At 36.8% G+C, this 22366-nt stretch overlaps 1 protein-coding gene across 9 annotated transcripts in view; it reads left to right on the top strand.

Moving 5' to 3' along the window:
• MAP3K4 (mitogen-activated protein kinase kinase kinase 4) overlaps positions 1-22366 on the top strand; it is a 92269-nt gene that overhangs the window by 35980 nt on the left and 33923 nt on the right. For 8 of the 9 annotated variants that reach the window (XR_014317123.1, XM_082756084.1, XM_082756081.1 and 5 more), the window contains exons 3-5: positions 10444-11825; positions 16017-16259; positions 20104-20250. Coding sequence is in view for 8 of the 9 variants with exons in the window: in XM_082756084.1 (XP_082612210.1) it covers positions 10444-11825; positions 16017-16259; positions 20104-20250 (1772 nt within the window). In the remaining variant the exon portion in view is untranslated. The remainder of the gene's footprint in view (positions 1-10443; positions 11826-16016; positions 16260-20103; positions 20251-22366) is intronic. The other variant, XM_082756083.1, reaches the window with a different exon arrangement.

Raw genomic sequence — 22366 nt, 5'->3', positions numbered from 1 at the left:
GTTTTGAAATGTTAGTTCAGTGATGCTTTCTTACTGAAGTTTTTAGACTACGTAAAGAACATTGTCCCTGTCTCCTGTTTTGTGAATAAGGAGTGCATGAAACTTGAAGCAAAACCTCTGTCTATCCCACTCTCTTACCCTTATCAATTTCCTCAAGTTCTCTTTTCCTCTAAAATTAAGGCATATCCAAAGCACTGAAGACTAGAGATGTATTGGAGGCTACAAAGGGAAGCACTTTCATAGTTGATCGCAAGCTATTAAGTACTTGCTTAGTCAAGACGACTTATATTTCAGTTTGTTTATTTCTGATCTCAATGCATTTTGATCAATAATTTTATTTAGCATAAATTCTTTTTTTACAGAACTGGTACCCTAAAGCTTTATGGTTAACTGGATTACTTGGTAAGGGGTCCAGCGGTTTTAACGTGTGTCCCCTGTAAAAGAAGACCTGATCATATGCATGGTGGATACTAGAGGACTCTGTGGCTCGTTTAGTATCAGGAACAGCAATTCAAAGTAGAAGACCAGGTGAAAGACATTTGCCTTTTGGTACTACCCTCCTAACCAAGCATAAACACAAGATGCTGTTTTTACACCTCCACCCTTTGCTTTGAGGAGAACTTAATGCTTCTTTTTCTCTTAGCCTGCTTTCTCACCCTAAGTGAGAGTTGAAGTTCTGAATCAGGATAACTCAAACATCATAGGAGCAGGAGATAGCAGACTTAACTTGAACACTCATAAACAAAAAGTGGTAAACGCCACTTGGATAATACCATGTGTATTGTCCTTTTGTCACTAGTCATAATTACTCTCCTGGCAAAGCCCTTTGGAAATGTCTAATAAATGTGAACCTTAAATTTCCTCAAGCTTGTAATGATTTTCTTCATGTTCCATGAACGCAACAAAAAAGCAGCAATTCTGGCAGAAAGCATGAGGGTGTGTACTGAGAATTCTTGAAACAATACCTGCAGGTGAACTTTCAACCTGAAATTGTGAATTCTTAGTCCTTTTATTGGATACGTTGTTCTCCTCTACAACTGCAGCATGCTCATGCAGATTATAAGATCTTGGCCAGTTCTAGAAAACGTCCGTATTAGTTTGTTTTCTATATAACGGTCTCTTGATCCTATGAAGGTTTTTATAAAAACCCCTTTGTTTCACTTAGGGGCAGATGTCATATATTAAATCCAATGTTGTTTTAATCTAATTATTTATTGTAAATGATCTCATGCCTACTATACATATTTATTAAACTCTTGTTTCCAAGGTCACGGGAGGTGAACCAAAGGGTTCTCTTTCTGGATGGAGCTGAGAAGGACCCATGGGTTGGGGCACAAAACCCTGAATGGGCAGTAGTGCTTGAAATAGAAGGAAACTTAAATCAGTTGCTGCTTCCTAAGGAGGAAGCTTGGAAACTGAGAAGCTGGTAGTAAAAACTGACAAATAAACATGAAATCTTAAGAATCTATTCTTCCCTAAGACCCATTTGTCTAGGTAATGGGACTGCCAAATTGCAGGCACTGAAGATAGTTTAAATCATGCATTTTCAGCCTTCTGTTTTTGAAGTGCTTCACAAGCTGCGATATTTTTCTGTAAATCTAAGTTGAGCATTTTCAGAGTCGTATACGAAAATAATCTGCAACATTATTAGCCAAACTTAGCCTTTAGGAAACTGCATGTCTGGGCAAATGTCATAACGTTAAAGAATGAAAATCCAGCAAGTGGGCATTGAAGCTTCAGTTTGGACATTTGAATGCTAACACTTTAAATCATGGGTTTTCAATCCCTCTCTTGCCTCTTCCCTGTTACTGTAGGAAATACAAATAAAATAAATAAATAAAGAGTCCATTTGACTCCTAACCTCGCAAGATTCTTATACTTAAATAAAAGAATGGGTTATGCTGTTCTTTTTCTGCTTTCTATTTGTGTTTGCATCTAGTAAATTCTTTTCTGTCTTCCAGTTAGTTGAAAGTGACTTACTCTACATCAGAAGTAGCAAAACACTTTAGATATATACACACTATGAAGTACCAAGGTCTATAAAAGTTAAAAATTAAAAAAGAAAAGTTCTTTGGCAAATGAACACTGAGAACATCTCTCTTGGTCTATTTCAGAATTCTATGTACTTGTTGAAGGAAAAAAAGTTCATAACATACAATTATCATTGCCAAATGCTAATATTATTTTTATTCGTGTTTTAATAAATTTAAATATTTAAGAAAATTATATTAATAAAAACAGTAGAACCTGTTATATCTTCCTTTTCTTTCCCAAGAGCAGGTTACCTTACATGCAGAAAGACTCATTGCAAACAGACCTCATCCTTCCTCTTCCCTGCTTGTGTTAAAAAAAAAAAAAAAAAAAAAAAGAGAGAGAGAGAGAGAGAATCAGAAAATTTATGAAACAGTAATCACATCCTTTCCAGAGATGTTAATTTTTTTCTGGCAAAATCTATGAAATGAAGGTTTCTGTTGATTACATAAGCAAGAGTTACCTTAATTGAAAGATACTTTGGTTTATCTTCCAGGGAGAGTGGAAGCAGCTGTAAGGCAGCTGAACAAACTGCCATCCTCCAGTATTTCAGAGCAAGAAAGCAAATTGCTTACTGAATAGTCACAGAAATTCAGTCATAATCAAGGATCAGGAATAAGGAGAATGTTCTATTTTGAAACAAACTGGAGAATTTATGAAATTGAGATATATAAGAAAGGGCTGTTTCTTGTACTTCAGCCACAACAACCCCATGCAGCGCTACAGTCTTGGGGCAGAGTGGCTCTAAAGCTATGCAGAGGAAAAGGAGCTGGGGATGCTGACTGATGCTCACCTGAACGTGAGCCAGCAGTGTGTCCAGGTGGCCAAGAAGGCCAGCAGCATCCTGGCTGGTATCAGGAATAGCGCAGCCAGCAGGAGCAGGGAGGTGATTGTCGCCCTGTACTCTGCTCTGGTGAGGCTGCACCTCGAGTACTGTGTTCAGTTTTGGGACCCTCAGTGCAAGAAGGACATCGAGGCCCTGGAGCATGCCCGGAGCAGGGCTATGAAGCTGGTGCAAGGCCTGGAGCACAAGTCCTGTGAGGAGTGGCTGAGGGAACTGGGGGTGTTCAGTCTGGAGTGGTGGAGGCTCAGGGCGAGACCTTATTGCTCTCTACAGGTACCTGAAGGGAAGGCGTGGGGAGCTGGGGGTCAGCCTCTTCTCACAGGTAACTAGCGATAGGACAGGAGGGAATGGCCTCAAGTTGTGCCAGGGGAGGTTCAGGTTGGCAGTGAGGAGACATTTCTACTCAGAAAGAGCAGTCAGGCACTGGGACGGGTTGCCCAGGGAGGTGGTGGAGTCACCGTCCCTGGGGGTGCTCAGGGAGAGGCTGGACGTGGTGCTTGGGGACATGGTTTGGTGGTGACACTGGTGGTAGGGGGGTGGTTGGACCAGGTGATCTTAAACGTCTTTTATAACTCTTATGATTCTGTGTCCTAAGTGGCACAAAGTGTGATTGGGAATGATACGAAAATTGTGGTGGTACAGAACTACAGAGCAAAAGTTGTTGATGAAAAAAAAAAAAAAAGCATTATTAAAATAATGTTATTAGAATTTTAAATAAAGGGAGTATTTTAAGTTGAGATTATTTAAATGATTAACATTTTGAGGGAGTGATGCCGTTGCACATCTTTGAATGGCCTCATTTTGTGCTTGATAGCACATGAAAAACTGCAGCCATAATGTAGTATACACATTCACATGAAGTGAATGCTGTAATCAGAAGCTAAATAGAAAAACAAGGATCTGTCGTTTTGGATGGGCAGTGATTACAGTTGGGTGCTGTTTACTCTTTTGTTTCTTTCATTCTTTCTGACTCAGATCCTGTCCCTGTGCACAAATAACAGTAACTTTTAGTCATCAGCTCTTTTAGCTGATGGGATCCTAAACACACTTTTCTTGCCTTTTTTTTTTTTTACAACTACATCTCAGTCTGCATCGATTCAGATAAACTGGTGAGTTTCTTTTGTAGGGAAGTTGTTGGTTCCTATATCCTTCTTTGTTCTGTACATGTTCCATATGTCGTAATCTATTCTTTGTCACTGCCATGTTTAATTTCCTTTCACTCTTCCAAATGCAAACTTGCTCACATGCTTTGTTTCTTTGTCTTTACATGCACATGTGTGATGAAAAATAGGAAGCAGAAAAGAGAATTTGTGTAAGAAATTGAAGACCACAAATTTCTTACTTTAAGAAGAGAGGCAATTATGGCCACCTATGTGGTGATTTCTGTTGTGACTGTGATTGAAAAAATGGGAATGGACTCAGTACTCTGAAAGTAGTTGTTTTGTAGTAGGTGTAATTTTAGTTGTCTTTTTTTAATACCTTAAAAATTGCTGCTTCTCACATGCTGCCATGTGTTTGTGGATGCAGCTAGTGTTGGGTCCCTTAATAAAGGTATAAAATTAAGTTCTATATTTGAAATGACATTCCATAGGATACTAGCAGGAGATGAGTATGTGCATCATTATACTGTCTATTGCATCTCTCTACTTCATTGTATTTCAGATTGATTTAAAAAGGGATAGGTTTCTACTTTCTCCTTTTGATCAGTTGCCTTTTTTTTTTTTTTTTTTTTTTTTCAGTGAGCTCTTTAAGATCACAGGGAGCCTGTGGTGTGCTCCCTCTCGCCAGTCAATTGTTGCTTAGTCATAAAGCCTACCTACCTCATGCGGTGTTAATGGTACTTGTAACCCAATGTCTCTTAGTACAGCTGAACTTGCTTTACTAATTAAGTTAAGCCTATATTATAAAACTGCAAGAAAATTACTAGTAGGAACTCATACAGTTATACCATTGATTTTAATATTTATTGCAGAATTCTCAGATGCATTTGAGTCTGTGTCATCTCTTTATTTAATAACATAAACATATTTTGAAGCAATTGGTAGATGATTGTGCCTGGGCTTTGTTAGGATCGATGAATATACAAGTATTAGGGCACTTTGGATGTCTAATAATGAATTACAATGTTTTTAACTTACTTTTTTTTTAGTCTCTTTTGGTGGGGAGGGAAAGTGAAGATGAATACTGAAGGAGCATAATAAGTTTAAAAATATAAACTTAAGTGGTTTAGAAGACATGGCAACTAGATTGTAAGTTCAGAATGGAATGGGGTTTTCATTTATTTTACATGGTCTTCAAAATTTTTTTGCCATCAAAGTACTAAGTCGATCCTTTTCTAATCTACCTCAGCGTTGGTGAGGTTGGGGTATGTCTGTGTTTTTCATCTCTGCTAACCACTTTCATCTTTCTCCTTTCTTGCAGATGCAGAGCATGCATTCTTGCTGCTTGTCTTTCTTAGCTTTTAGGGCCATTGTCTCCTCACAGCAGTGCCAGCTGTGGTGTGGAATGCAATTTAATACGCTCGGCAGTACTCTTAGTCTTAGATGGGTGCTGGCTTAGGCTGGTGCTAGCTAATGTCTGTAGTTAGTAACCAGTGAGGGTTTGGTACTGCTGTCTGACACAGCAGCATTTGAGTAGATGTAAATGTAATATGTAAAATCAGTTTCAATGAATTCTATAGCAGATCTCTTAGTAGCTTTCTGTTTCCAGGAGCAAAGCTGTTTCTGAGTTACTTTTTTATGTTGTCTGCTGTTGTACTTGATAGCTATTCAAAGAAAGATGTATAAATAGCTGAAATAAAATCAGTGTAAGGGGTATTTGTAACACTGTATTTGTAAGAAGCAGTTCCTATGCTAAAAATGTTGAATTATGGTTTGATCCTGGATATATGGATATGACACTATAAAGTTTCTCAGTGCTACCTTGTATTGTAAGACAAATGGAGAACTAGCAACATTTTAAAACGAAAATATTTGAAGATGTATGTATGCAAAATGCTTAAAAAATAACTTACTGATCACATCTTCTGCAGGTGCTCTTGTAGACCTATCATAGCATTGAAAATTCCAAGATTATAAGCAAATCAGATGGTTTCTGAATGAAATACTAATAAACAAATAGACTGTTAAGTTGCTCATGAGTATCTTGCATATAGAAACAAATTATCCCCAGAATTATGGTTGCTTCTGGTTTTGGCTGGTTGATCTGAGATGCAGCCAGCTCTACTCCCTCATGCCTGACTATTGGGTTATTTAATAGCATCTTCTATATTGAAAGCAGAGCTCCAGATTACTTCAGCTGCAAATACTTGGTGTATTCACAACTGAGACCTGAAGCTGAGCAGCTCTTTTTAGTGAATGCCTTTTTGAAAAGCTTGAGTTAAGCTGCATTTTTCACAAAATTTAGCTAGTCAGGAATAGAATTCAGTTTTCTAGAATGGCAGTCATTTGCCTTAACCATGAAATTCTCTTCCCCTTCTGCAAGTCTCTGCTTTTTCTGTGCCAGGCTTTTAGTTTTTATAGCAATGCAAGTGGTGATTTTAAAGTACAAGTAACTGCCCTGTTTACTATGCACCACTCCAATTACTTCTCTTCTTTAGGCTTTCAGTGAGAACCAGGATCTTTATGCTTTCCTATTCCATAACTTGGTGTTTTTTCTTTCTTCCTTATATCCTTCAGAAGAGATTTTCTTTTTCAGAGTTAAGTGCTATTATGCATCTTGTGGCCTACCCCAATCCTGTGGGGGGTATGGTACAACTCTGGTGAGGATTAAATTGTACTTTTTTAGATATGGAGAGTGGAAGGGGGCAATGTGGCAGGTCACCCCAATATTAATTTGCTCATTAACAGCTGAAAACAGGGTTTGTAATGGCTTTTTAAGATTGTAAGGTTAAGGTTGGACAGTTTTCTTTACCCAGCTACTTTTCTGAGCTAATCCTTCTGAGGAAAACATCTACTGAATTCTATTTCCAAGCAACAGGTTAGTTGAATATATATTAACTCTTAGGGATATGTGATTAAAATGTGAATAAAAAATATCCATTCACGTGTGCCATAGGAGATTGCCAGACTTAGGCAAGCTCTGGTCTTCAAGCAGAAACTTTCCAGGAACTTAAATAGCGTCTCTGCAGCATTCTGGGCTTTGTTCATGCCCTGGACTAGAAAGCTGAGACATATTTTTGTGCTCTTAACTGTTGGGTGTAGGCAACGTGGAGAAAGAAACTATCAGAATAACTTGTAGAGGGCATCTGAGCCGGAACTGTGAAGAATGAGAGCACGTTTAGGGAACGTGGAGAACAGGATGGAGAGCTGCTCATCGCCAGCAGGAGGAGTTTGAATGGGGTGAGGTGTGGCAGAAGTAGCTGGGTAGACAGGGCAGGAGTTGGTGGGGATTGGAAAGATGGGTGCAGAGTAGAAAGTGGAGGGGAAGATGACTGAAGAAAAGCAGATCAGATTAGGAGTAGTGTAGTGTGTATTTAAATTTCTGGTTTTGGTGGTCCCTTGTTTTTGTCCATAATGATGCCATACTGGTGGGGTAGTAAACCCTACCAGTTATGCTATTATAATGGCTTAAGGATAAGGAAAGAAGGGTAAAATAGATGGTATCTCAGAAGAAGTCTGTAATGATATTGTGTTCAACTTTATTTAGCTTTGATGCCTCCTGCTTTTATTTTAGACCTTAAGAAGTGGTAGCATGCCAAAGACTTGTCTGGATTTCCCAGTTACCCGTTGGGCTAATAAAAGTTACTGTCTTCACCAGCAAACCTTATCCTGAGTTTGATCCTTTGGCAGAATGCCTGATTTATTTAGGGTTTTTCCCTTAAACTAGGAACGTGTTCTTAAATGTGGAATTAGCTGGTGGATCTCTGTAAGCCTCTGAACAGAGATGTTAGAAAATGTCAGAATTTGTTTTGCCTGGATGTGTGTTGCATGAGGTTTCCTGCTTTTAGCTGAAGGATCATTCTCTGCTAACTGGTGAGAACCCCTTCTCCAACCCCAGCCCCTGGCAGCATGAGCTTCCAGGTATGCCATGCTTGGAAATGGAGAGGGTGTGCTTTTCTGAGACTCGTTTGCCCTACCTGGCCTAGCCTCTAATGTTAGCCAGAGAGGAACCTAAAAGCTTTTTCAGCAGGGACTGCTTTCTAATTTTCTAAATTTGAATTGCAGGCTAAATTAGAAAGATTAAATAATGCATAAAATGGAATTCTAAATTGCACATAGGTAGAGACATTTTTTTTTCTTATTATTTTCACCACTTGTCTTTTCTGCCCTTAAGTCTAGCTGCAGGATCTGGGGACCCATGCTCTTAGTCATCAGTTGTGTGGGATGCTTTTCTTTCAGTATATCTGCTTTGGAGGACTGATGGTCCAGATCTGTATTTTCACTGTTTTATAGTAAGCAGGTGTTCTCCTCCTTTTCTAATGAAGCTGTGCAAACTTAGATTTCTTTACATATGTGTACTTCTTCTCCTTCTGAACAGATCTAGAGTTTGAAGAAGCTCAAATGATTGACATCTATTGCTGCTGTTACCAAAAGGAGGTCTGATCACTATCACTGTGGTATGACTTAAATCCTTGAGGTGTTTTCTCTTTTCAGGTCCCCGTCAGAGGCTGAATATTTCTGTCTCTGCACTCTTCAGTTAGCATGTTCTGTGTAAATGGCTGTACCATTCATTTGTATTTCCTGAGTTGTTACTGTACTTTGAAGACTTTTGTAACATTCTAGAAATTATTCATCATAAGAGTACCTAAGCTACTGAAGGGTTTGTTATTAGCTTTTTCTGAAGATCACAGGTATACAGTATTGTCTGGTGTATGTGATATATTTGGAGGAAAGTGTTTTGTCCACATACCTCTACATTTGCTTTTGTTTCAGACAGCTCTGCAACCTTAATACAATTCCTTTGTCTGCATACATTTTGATAGTCTTTGAGCTGCGTTATCACATCAATTCTTTTCCAGAGAACTGCTGTCTTAACTGAACAGAGATTGAGTGGAATTTTGAAATGAAGAAAACTGGACTGTACCTTCTTGTGTGGCAGATACTGGAACATATGTAGCAAATGAAACAAGAATGGAGGGTGATCTGATAATTAAAGCAGTGAAGTGCATCATAGGATAACAGCACTCTGCCATGAGAAGTTTTGTGATGCTAGACCAGTAACACAAATGATGTTTGTGTTGATGAAATGATCACTTAATGTGTGATTATTATTATTTTTTTTTTTTTTCCCAGAAGCAGCTAGAGTTCCAGTGATTTTGCTTGCAAAAGTGTTGGGAATTTGAGGTGCAATGGAAGTCAAGAAGCTTTGAACACAAAAGTGCTCAATGTTCTGTAATGTTGAGCAATAGCTCTTTCCATTTTTGGTACCCAGAAATGTGGTGGCTTCACTGATTTTCCTCTGTCATGCTTTTCCATCCGTAGAAAGGGAATAATATTATTCTTCCACTAAATAGGACTGTTTTGCAAACAATCTTATTGCTATTACTGATATTAATTGATATGATAGTTAGGAGCACAGTAGTGAAGATCGTAAGGAAGTTCTTACTTCTAGAGTGGGGAATGAGTCATGTGCAGCACATAATCCTTAGAATCACACAGTGAACAGTGAAAAGAAGACAGAGTATTCAGCCATCATTCTGTAGGTCTTTTCTGTCCCTGAATAAGTAGGGGCCCTGGGGGAGTGAGGGGAGTGTGGAGTGTGACCAGCTTGGTTTGTTCCAGCTGCTGATCCCTGGACTGCAGCTAGTCTGCATATAGATGCTTCTCTCGTCATCTTTAAGAGAAAGAGAACAACTCTTTAATACTTCCAATACTTACCAAGTAGTTCTTTCTGGCAAAGCCCAGACTGAAATACGTTTGTTAGTGCTGTAGAAAAGTAGTAAGGGCTGCTGCTGCTGCGGAGAGACAAGGAAGAGAAGAGAAGGTACTTGCACAATTAGACAGAAAAGGGCTGCTGTTTTGTGGTAAGGGAGAAGGCAAATTATTATGTCTGGGGAGAATGGGGAAGTAGGCTTCTGGAGGTAGTATATTAGGACTACAGAGGGGTTCCCAGAACTAAGAAAATTCCCCAAGACCTGATCATTCAAGCCAGATTTCAAAATGCATGAGTGCTTAAGTTTTTATGAGATTGCATGTACAATTGAGTATTTTTAATTCTGGTTGACTTTAGAAATCTTAATAATTTTCTAATGCACTTTGAGTTTTTATCTAGGAGCTTGTTTGACAACTGTATAGAAAATGAACTTGGAAAACATTCTCTTCCTTTTAATCATACTCAGTTCTCTGCAGATGACATACTCAGTATAAGGAAAATTCTCTGAGGTCCTTTCTGTATCAGAGTTAAAGCAAGAGGAGAAAAAAAAAAAACCTTTGGTATTAGTATTGATTCTGCTATACTAGTGGTAATTGCTAAGACTTAATTGTACTTCAACCCTTGCATATTTTGTTTTATTGGTACTAAGAAGTGTAATATGCACACCCTGAGAAATGTGATTGGGAACTGATTGAATTATGATTTTTCTTGTTGGTGTAGTCAGATTCTTTCTCTTTTTTTGTTTTCTTTTACAGAAAAGATGAGTGTACCAGCTCAGGCTGTGCATAAAGACAATGGGAAACCCATTGAGAACGTGGAGGAGCACAGCTATAAGCAAGGGAAAAAAATCCGAGACACCCTAAGGACAACAGAACGAGATCATAAGAAAAATGTGCAGTGCTCATTTATGTTAGACTCAGTTGGTGGGTCTCTGCCAAAAAAAACAATTCCAGATGTTGATCTCAATAAGCCTTACCTCAGCCTTGGCTGTAGCAATGCTAAGCTTCCAGTCTCTGTGCCCATGCCAATAGCCAGAACTGCACGCCAGACTTCTAGGACTGATTGCCCAGCAGACCGCTTAAAATTCTTTGAAACCCTGCGGCTTTTGTTAAAACTTACCTCAGTCTCAAAGAAAAAGGACAGGGAGCAAAGAGGACAGGAAAGCACCTCTTCTGTCTGGCTAAACCGATCCAATGAACTGATCTGGCTGGAGCTGCAAGCTTGGCATGCTGGCCGGAGCATTAATGACCAAGACCTCTATCTCTATGCAGCCCGTCAAGCTATCCCCGACATAATCAATGAAATCCTCACGTTCAAAGTGAACTATGGAAGCTTCTCCTGTGTAAAAAACGGAGCCAGTCTCAATGGTACTTCAGGAGAAGGAGTTTGCAAAACAACACATGGAACTAGTGCTTTGGGTTACTCGAGTTACCACGAACACCTCCATCGCCAGCGGGTCTCGTTTGAGCAAGTAAAGCGGATAATGGAGCTGCTAGAGTATATAGAAGCACTTTATCCATCTCTGCAGGCTCTTCAAAAGGACTACGAAAAATATGCTGCAAAGGACTTCCAAGACAGAGTGCAGGCACTCTGTCTATGGTTAAACATTACAAAAGACTTAAATCAAAAACTAAGGATTATGGGAACTGTTTTGGGCATCAAAAATCTTTCTGACATTGGCTGGCCAGTGTTTGAAATTCCTTCTCCTCGACCATCTAAGGACAATGATCCAGAGGATGAAGAAGTTGATAGGGAAACAGACGTAAAGGAATCCTCAGGAACATGCACAGAGGAGAGTGATGGTGAAGAACAAATCTCTGAGGAGAACGTTGAGGAGCTTAGACAAGCCATCAAGAACAATTTTACTAATAAGCCAAATTTTGACTTTCAGGACCATTTTTCAAGGAAGCTTGATAGGCTTGAATCTGAGGATGACTCTGCCTCTTGGGTTATTCCAGAATGCAGTGCTGAGGCAGGCTGCAGCAAACACTGTTTGACCTCTATTTACAGGCCATTTGTAGATAAAGCACTGAAGCAAATGGGGTTGAGGAAGCTAATTTTAAGACTGCACAAGCTAATGCATGGTTCATTGCAAAGGGCTCGTATGGCGTTGGTAAGGAGTGATTGCCAGCTGGAGGTAGGTTGGTACTGGTGTGAATGGGTAACAGGAGTACCCCCACCTGCAGTATTGTTTCTAACTGAAGCTGGAGGAATTGGGATCTTATGAAAGTATTTATTGCTTTGCTGTTTTTGGAAGATAAATGTATATTATGATTAAGACCCCTGTTCTACTTCAACAGAAGTGAATCTGTCATTTGATCTGAATTAGAATGTCTGCAGCACAACCTAGTTCTGTATTTGTAATTTAAATTACATTTTATGATAACATCTTGGCTCATTAAATGTTCTAACATCTAAAGCCTCAAGTCAGAAAAATTGCAATGGAAAATAAGTCACAAACGATTATTAAAAGAAAAAAATAACTATGGAAGTGTGGAAGTGACACTTTTTCCTTTTCTTGTCTTCAAGACTGGAAGTTTCTCTGCAAGACATCCTTTATCATAACATCATAATTGTTTTGGTTCTTTTTCCTCTCCTATATGCATGAAATTCTGTGGTGCTATGTTATGCTTGAGTCCAGATCGGATAAGTAAATGGACTCTTAACCTTGAAATCTACAAAAGAAAGTCATGTTAGCATGCTGCTTTCTTCAACTACTTCTTAATTAATTTATTTTTTTCATTGGGTGATTCTATAATCTTAATAAAGAATAATTGTTAATTAATAAAATTATGAAATAAGCAGTAAATGCTGACATTTCATATGGTAATTTGTGTTCACTAGCTCTTTCAAGGCAGAATATTGTTTCTTAACTTAAACTGTTATCTAACTTCTGGGCAATTTTATGTTAGGAGGAGCTAGTAGTTAGGATTATTTGTCCTCCCTGATGAACTGTGTGGGGCCTAACTGTGGATTCTGGATAAAGGATTTCTTAGCTAATGTGCCCGTTGTAATATGGATACTGTATGTGGTCTGAGGCACATTGCTGTGTGACTGTCACATTTGCAAAGAAACAAGAATGCCTTTCTCCCCTGGAGGTTAAGTAAGGATAACTAAGTTTATCTTTATAAAGTAATTTGATTTTTGAAATTTGTTTTTATGTGTACTGTTGCTAATGTAGAGATTACTGTAAAAAAAAAAAAAAAAAAAAAAAGCTATTCAATTTTTATTCTCCATTTGGTTTCAACTCTGGAAATGTTTTAAGCAGTTTTGTATTTAAAAATTTTGTGTATTACTAAGAAGTCACTAAGAAGTCCATAAGCAAAACCTGCAGGTATCTTTTGCAGTAACCAAAACAGAACCCATATATACTTAGGTGGAACGTTTATCTTAATATACAGGCAGAAATACCTTTAAAAAAAGAAAGGCAATAAAGTATAATTTGGGGAGATTAAAAATGCCTTTGAATGTATTTTCAAAATTACTAAATACTTGAAATGTCGACTTGGTGAGGGTTCTTACTAAGTTAATGAAACTAGAGTTTTTACTGAAGATTCACAGAAACCATATGGTAATTTAGCAGTGGTTGTCTTGTGAAAGATGTATGGATAACCTTTTCTCTCTCCTCTATTCTTGTGAATTCTTCAAGTATTCATTTTCAGTAATTATTCCATTTTCTTTGGAGTATTGTCCTCCTTTAAGGAAGGGTATATGACTGAAGGTGAATGTTACACAATCATAAACTTCTTTCCTGTGCCAAAATTAAATGAAGGCTGTCAAAGAGAAAATACTGCTTGTCAGAAGTGTGGTACCTACTGTAACAGAAGATGTTACCATACTAGAATAGAAGAGAGTTTTGACAGTTTTGAATTGGCTGGTCTTTGTAACTGGCAGTACCTTGAAAGAAATTAGCAATGTAATGCTAATTTCATCATAAATGTATGTAAATGCTTATACAGATGAGTGTTTGTAGAGTTCTTTTTTAAAGTACAAGTTTCATTCATCATAGTTGCGCTCTGAGATTTTAACAAGGCTTAGGCACTATAGTGTTTTATGTAAAAGTCATATGATTTGGTTCTCAGAGAAAATAGCTATTGTTTTCTATTGTTTACAAAATTAAATAAGTTATTTGATTAGAATATTACTTAAACCCATTGCATCCTGTTTGTTGTTTATTCAACTGGCTGCACTTTAACATTTTATTCAGGATCTTAATAAATGTGGTGTTTTTTGTTTTTTTTTTTTTAAAGTGTTTTGTAGACACTGGAGAGTATTTCACATTGGGCCTGCAGAAGATTACAATTAGTCAAGTTGAACAATAGATGATTAAGTATCTAAAACTAAGCCCTAAAGTAACGTGCTGATGTCTGAATGTTAGAAAATGAAATAACACGTTCAATTTTGTTGCGTTATGTTTATTCATAGACTAGTTCTTTAATATTTTTATGACTAGATTTTCCAACACCATGCTTGCATCACAGTGAGGGTTGTATGTCTCAGATATTTTGTTGCACTGTAGAACATTTTCATGACCTATTATTAATGAAAGTCTTTTTGTGTAAAAGGTTTTAGCATGGACAGTATTCTTCAGAAAATAAAGTTCTTTAAAAGAGATCTAGTAAAAAGAAGACCTGAATGTGCATCTTAAGAATTTCTTACACTTCAGATCAACTAGTGATTAAACTTCAGCTAAACTAGGTGTAGAGGAAATCCCCACTGATGCACGTTCGCCATCTCTGTATAATGAGATAGCGATTTTATAAACCACTTGCAAATCTGCAGCTCATAGCATTTTGTGCTAACGTTAGACAGTATTAGATGTGCTATCCCATCCCACATGCCAGTTGACAAACTCCAAAATATTAAAAAATAAAAACACTAAAAAACAAACTTCTCGATAGCTGTAATTTTGTGTGGCTCTTCTGAGGAAGCAGGGATTGTAAAAGACTTTAGGTATAAATGTCAAAAATGTTTGTGTAGGTGTAAAGAAATAAATGTGTTTTTTTTTTTTTTTATAATTATTATTATTATTTTCTATTAGGAAAGGAGCTTAAAAGTGGCTTAAAAATTTAACTTAAAGGTTTCACTATACCATTTGATCTGATTTCTTATCCTATCTCCTGTGTAGTGCTGTTATTTAAATTTGACTGAAGAAAACCTAGAAAATACTAGTTACGTCTAATATATGAATGAAAGATATTCAAGTCTCATAGTTAGCAGCTATGAAATAAAACAATCTTAAACAAATCTTATATTATCTATGGTTTGTTAAGAACTGCACACATACTGAGGTACAAATTTTCTTGCTAGTTTAAACCACACAAAGCCTCCATGTACATCTTTTCTTAGAACATTGTGACAAGACTTACAGTTCAGATATCTGGGATGTACAGTTCAAATATTTTCAATTACTTTCTCTAATTAGAAAAGTCATTTCATTTAAATGTAGATTTCATTTAAATTAAAGTAAGTTTAGTAATTGAAAAAAGCAACCTAATCTTCTTAATCTTCCTTTTGTAATTTCAGTTTCTTACATCTACCAAAGTTCAGAAGAAAATATTTCAAAAGTTTTGTTCAGTTTAGCTAGTGATGCTTTCATGAACATTGCATTACTTTACAATGTGGAGCTTTATATAAAATTAGAAAGCTTAAAGCTTTTGATGCGCTGTGTACTCGAAAAAGAACAAGATTACTCATCTGACATAGCCAAGTGCAAACTTCTTTCTTCAGTCATAGTCATAGGTGTAAGGCCATAATTATTATTGTGAAAATTTCAAGTATGGTATCTTATAATAACCTGAATATATATATATGTATTCCTATATTATGTTAGAGATAACTTAATTATAACCTCAAATAGCAGTTTCTTCTTGTATAGTGAAGGAATCTTTGAGCTTTAATAGATGATTTCATAGAATCATAGAATCATAGAATATCCTGAGTTGGAAGGGACCCTTAAGGATCATCAAGTCCAACTCTTGACACCGCACAGGGTTTAATTATTTTAAAGCAGAACCATAAAGTAAGAAAATGTGTTCACTCCTAAGGGACCATAATTGTTTTCCTCAGCCTGGTGATCCTCAAATCAATCAATCAATCAATCAATCAATAAATAAATAGCTTTAAAACAATAAAACTAATCAAAAACCCACCACCAAAAAAAATTAAATGAATTGAAACTTCTATGGTTGACTTACCAGTTAATTAATAGGTAGCTGTAATAAAATCTTAACTTTTAAAAATAGGCTCTTGTATATGCTACTTTAAACAGACTTTAAATCTTAAAGAATTTGGGGATCCTTTTCATGACACCTATTTCTTGTTACAGTTTTCAGAATTTCCAGATCCCATGTTGTGTTCAGATTATGTGCAGTTATTAAATTCCCCACCTTGCTGTGAGCAAAAATGCAGCACTGTGTCATGGGAAGAGCTGAAATCCATGGATTTACCATCTTTTGAACCTGCATTCTTGGTCCTTTGCCGAGTCCTGCTTAATGTTATCCACGAGTGTCTGAAGCTCAGGTTGGAACAAAGACCTGCTGGGGAACCATCTCTTTTGAGTATTAAACAGGTTTGCTTCAAATGTTTTGTTTTTTCTTATTATTTTTTCTATTTGAAATTACTTTGTCTCTTTCATTACAGTAAGGTCACCTGTTTAAAGAGGATTTGCTTAAGAACTGTCAATGCATAAATATGGATTTTTTTTTTTTTTTAATAAATTGTCTGTATTTCATATAGAGTTGTGGTTTTTGCATAGTAAACAACTGGTTATGTATACCTCTCTGATTTAGACTTCCAGGAATCAAAACTGGTGATTAAAGAATTATCAGCCAGCGAAGGTAAATAGTGTTTGTTCCATTTGCATTATAAGCTATATAACCTTGTCCAGCACATTTACCTCTATATGGCTTTCCTAGGCAGAGTAACCAGTTTTAAGAAGACAGAATTAAAGGTCTGAATATTTGTTTTACATTTGAGTTGAGCTTTTTCCTTTGTGAATGTGAGACCTCTGCCAGTATGCAATGCGCACATAGTGTAAGTTGACTAAGGAGAAAAACAAAATGAAAAACAATCTTGTTTCCCAACATATTTTTGTATACAAATATCAGATCTTATAAGGGTAGTTACCAAGATTGTCAGTCCTGTCACAGGTTGAGAATTTTCTGTGAGGACTTTTTTCTGATAGTTACCTGTTACAAGGAGGGCTGTTCGGCCAGTATTAGTATATCTTGGCCTAGACTTTGAAAAATGGTATTGATCTAAAGTCATCTCCCTGGCAAGTATAATTGGCTTCATCAGGTGGTCGTTCAGAGTAAACTTTTAAAATAAGCTATCTGACTGAGTATGATTTCACATTCCAGTTATCCAGTCCTCCAAAATCAATTGTTATAGTACCTTATGGTCCTAACCAAATAAGTTTCTGGTAACTCTTTTAGCAAGGGACTTACAATTTTAGTCTTAAGGGTCAAGTTTATTGTTTTGTATACTGTGTTGTAAGGTGCAATATCCTTTTTTTTTTTTTTTTTTTCCTAGAGACGGAGGATGTTTTTTTGCCCGTATTTCTTGTATTACATTTACGGACTTTGAATTGTCCAAAAATGATGATTTCTTCCTGGAAAACAATGTATTTTTTACAAACTGTTGTGATAGTTTATAGTGTCTCACTAATTACATTGAAAAAATGAATTGAACTCAGCAAATGCTTCCTCTCCCACGCAGTATTTCTGAACGGGCAAAGGAGCTTTAGAGCATATTTCACAAATAGATCTATTTGTTTCCTGAAGAATATAGTCTTGAGCAGGCTCAAAACGGAGTCTAGGGGGCTGTTTTGTTCTGCAGGTTCACGGAATATTACAGAGTTACAGAAGCCAGGCTTGGAGATACTCTGGTCTACTACGGTGGAAGCTGAGTACCACTTTAGGTTATGCAGCTAATACAGAACAAGGAAAACATCACGGATTATATGCTTCCAGCAGTATACTTTTTCTCTTGCCCTTTATCACTGACTTCCCTTTTCTGAACCATCTTGTCTTTCACTTTCAGCAATAGCTGCTGTGATCCTGCTTGGTCTGTGGTTTTGAGAGAGCTGTCGTCTTTGACAGTTTGCCATTACATGATGGCAACATAGTTCTTCATCAGTTCAAGTTGGTTCTCACCAGTTCTGAATTTGTGCTGGCAAGTGGAGGGGTGTGTGCGTGTGCATGTGCATATGCTTTATTTCTGTTAGGTGGTTAAATTAGACACTTTCTGTCACTTAAAACCTGCATCAAGTTCCTTACAGCACCATGATCTTCTGTAAAATATCTATCAGATCTATCTTTTTTTAACGCTGGTTTGCATATTCTGAAGGTTTGCATCATCCCATAGATGATGCTGCCATGTCACAAAAGATCCTTCCTTATAAAAGTCAGTGGAGAAATTGGGTCAATGCACAGAAGCTTTTTAGTTCCAGATTGTAGGATACTGTGCTAGAAAAATGCAATTTACATCATTTCTTCTTCTTCTTCAAGACCCATTAAGTTTGTAAGTAGAAGCACTATAGCGTACTGTAAGTATGACAGATAACTAATTTATAGGTCAGGTAAATATTTAGAAAAAAATGTATTATAAACTTGCTCACTTTAAACTACAGTACTCTGGAGGCTCTGTGACCTACCCCCATCTGCTCTGCAGAAAAGAAATTACTCTACAAACTCCCTAAAGAAAAGTGACTCATCAAAGAAGCCAATAACAGCTCTAATATTTTCAGCTTAAGTGAGGTGCACATTCTGTAGTGTGCTCCTTACAGATCATATTTTTGACTTGTGAGTTGTCTTGTGAGTTTCTGTTCCAAAAGTTGACACTTAAAAGTAGCTTTATAGGGTTTTGTTTGTTTGCTTGTAAATCCCATATTCTCTTGTTCAATAACACTACACCTTAGTGTATGACAATGTTATTTAAACAAAAAAACTCTTTTTCGTGATGTTTTAACAATATTTTATTTCTGAATAGACAAATTACACTCTTTGCAGGGTTTAGAAGACTTTGCCAGTATCTGTAAAGTATACAATACTAAAGTGTTGTGGACAGATAATACTACTAAGTCCTGTCTCTATGAATAATGAGTAGTTAGATACCAATTTTAAATTCTTTGAAAAAAATTATGTTTTCCTTAGTAGATCCAAGCGCAAAATTAAACAGTAAATGAGCATTGTGTACATTGTATGTGATTGAGTGGAGAGCGAAGAATACATTTTTATTTTTATGTATATGACACATTAGGGATATAAATGTCTAATTTTTAGATTTCCACATTACAATAAATTATTTTCCTCCTTTTTTTCCCATTAACTATTGACAAATCTTAGACCAGAGCTTAAAGAGTTTAGAGTTAAAGAGTTTAGAGTAACAACCTTTGCTTCCCCTGCCTGCTGGGGATGCAGTGTAATGTATTTTGGCCTATAAAAGATCCCAAAGAACTCTAGGCATATCAATAATGCTGTCATGATGTTTTGCTTCTTCATACATTGAGATACTGATATTTTCTTTTGCCAGGACAGCCATTACAAAAGTTTAAAAATCAGGTTAACCAACCAACAACTAACTCCATTCCCCCTGACCACCCAAATGAAACTCTCTCTTCCCTCTCTTGATCTCAGACTCTTGATTTACTGAAGTCAGTGCTGAGAATATGCCAGGGGGTGTCAGACTGATGATAATTTCAGAAGAATACACACTTAGCACTGGGAGGGCTTCTGAAAAAGGCATTTGTTAGTGTGGGTTTGAAATCTGTTGTGTTGTGTCTTCCTCTGTTTGTGGTTGTGCCTGTTGCTTGAAAAAGCTGTAAGCTTTCAGGTAGGGTTGACAGCTGTTTGGCCAACAGCAAACACTTCTATTGATGAAAAGATCTGTTGCCTGATTTTAGCCTTTTCCAGCGAAACAGCAAAAGAAATGCCAAATGTTTTTCAGATACAGGTTTTAGAGTTGTGGACACCGGACCAATGGATTGAAAATGAAATTCCTGTAGTAAAATATTTCTCATAAGCCTTGAAGTGTCTGTCAAATACACACTGTGTGTTATTCCTGACTTGCTTCTGTTTTAAGTTGGATTTTGTGGTTGTGAGGCCACTTGCCCCACTTCTGAACTGTTAAAATTTCCAACAAGTTGCCTGTTGTGGCCCCATTTGTTGAACAAAATCTGAAATGTCTGCCCCCATCTCAGTGCCACTGGTACGTGCAATTAGGTAATCCTGGAAAACTAATACAGATCTCTCCTGGAGATGTACAGAGTGACTGTATTGATTTCTAAAATCTTTTAGAAATTACTTAGTGATAAACTAAGACAAAAGTGTCTGACAGATTAAACTTTCACATCCCAGGGACAATTTAAGAGTAGTGTCCTGACTGATGGCAGTTTTCGGATTTTTCTCTTGCAGCTAGTGAGAGAGTGTAAAGAGGTTCTGAAGGGTGGCCTGCTAATGAAGCAATATTACCAGTTTATGTTACGTGAGGTGTTAGATGACTTGCAAACAATTGATTGCAACATTGATGCTTTCGAAGAGGACCTGCATAAAATGTTAATGGTAAGCTTCAAAAAGGAGAAGGCATTTTTAGTTCTGTAAGTGTGTTGGTCACAATAGTGCTTGTAGAAACCTATTGTTCCTGGTGGATGTAAGGCTTGCTATTTTTTTGTTGCTGTTGTGCTACATTAACATACTGTTACTCTTTTAATGGACTTGGAATATAATAGCCATTGTCATTTTAAACAAGTTACCATTACAAAGACAATACTAATTTTTTGTTTACAGGCCTGTGGAACAGTAGATCTGTAAACAGCACGTTTTTACAATAAAATGCTTCACAGATAGACCTGTAAATTGCATATTAAATATTTAAGTGTTTAATAACCTTTTTGTAGTGAATAAAAAAATGCAATTTAGTAGCGAATAAAAAAGCGATGTTTGAATAACGTTGTGTTTTAATACTTTGGTATTGCATTCATCCATGAAAAGTGCCTTATTTTTAATGAGTATTCATTATTGCAATAAGCTAAACACAAAGAAGTATTTTCTAGATAAATGCTTGGCCTCTGAATAATAACAAATGAAAGCTTCCTCCCAAGTAAATTTAATTTATTGTTCCCTTGTATGTGACTGATTTTTATTTTTTTATGAGTTGTCTGAGTTTAGTCCTCACTGTTCTGTGGAAAACAAAACCAAAGAACAAGATTTACCTCAGTACTTTATTATTAGTGTTTTATAGGCAGAGCTTTTGGTACCATCTTTGTTGAGGATGCATAGATTTTCCTGTTATGTGGTTTTTGTTGCCTATAATGGTAAAAATACACTACTTTACCTAAAGGTTCTTATGCAGCATGTCTGCCTTTATCTCCATCTGAAATTTGTAGAAGCTTCCAGCAGAAATGACCTGGCAAGGTAAAAGGAAAATGATTCACCTTGTCTGTTTTGAAGTTCCTCACATATTTTGTGAGGCAGCTGTAGTGTTTTTGTGCTGTGAGGCAAGAGCTTGAACTTTGATGTCAGTTATAATTGTATAAGGATCTCACTTTTCGTAAGTTCTGAAAGAGATGGTGGCAGGACTGTGTAAGTTAGAATGATTTTATCAGACCTCTAAGAACCAGTTTGTGCCTACTCAGAGTTGCAGTTTATTGTAGTGGCAGCCCCAGTGGAGAACAAGGGGTTGCCAGTGGTCAAGATTTTCAGAAGACTGGGAGAACTGGGCAAAGAGGGCTGCAAAGATCTGAACTGAACACAGGGATAGGGAAAACTTGAAGGAGATCAGAAGGCTAAGATTGGGTTAATGAGGTCTAGGAGGGGGCACACAGAACTTAGTCTTTGTATTTCTTTGTGTGCTTCTGGTATAGGCAGGCACAGTATCTAAGGAAGACGAAGCTGGGCTAGGAGTGAAAGAAGAATTAAATAAAATCAGGAATGAAGCTACAGACTGAGAAAAACACAGTCCCTACCTAACCCAGAGTAAAGTTTTAAGGTTTTCCTTATCTTGGCATTATAACACTGTGATCTGAAAATAACTGAAATAAATAGGAAGTTTTATCAGCTTCTAATGAGGAACATTTGTTGATATTATGGATTATCCAACTAAAATATACGATTAAATAGCTGCTAATGTTATTATTTATTTTTTTTTTTTTGCATTCATTGCTATGCCTGAGGGCATATGTTTGAAGAAGAATTGTATTTAATGGGATTTTTATGTTGGTTTAAAATAATAATGAAATAAAGGCGAGAGGTAAGACTTGATATAAATGGATACAAGGTATAATGTAGAATCTTATAGGCCTGTTCACTGCACTTATCCATACCCAGGAGGGTACGTTCAAATAAAATTTTTAGGAGTTTTTCAGTTAATAAAAGATTTAGAAAATGTTTTACAGCAGTTCTGCTTTAAATAACTCTAGCCACAGTGTGTATTCACCAATATGATGGTGAATTGCAGCACAGCAAGCAAGGTATTTCAGAAAAGTAATGTGGAGAGTACATGTTACTAAATATTTCAGTAGCATCTTTTATTTCCTGAGTCATAAATTGCACCCTCTATGTGGAAACATGTAGCCCATTTTCAGTCACAGCAAACCAAAAATCTAGAGATGTTCTCTACTAATTGTATGATATTAAGATTGCTCCTTGATTTGAGGAGTTGTCGTTCTTAGTTACATGT

Source organism: Aythya marila, assembly GCF_965140915.1.
Source record: "Aythya marila genome assembly, chromosome: 3".
Lineage (NCBI taxonomy): Eukaryota > Metazoa > Chordata > Aves > Anseriformes > Anatidae > Aythya > Aythya marila.
Note: the sequence above shows the minus strand (reverse complement) of the source record. Positions and strands in the feature narration are given on the sequence as shown.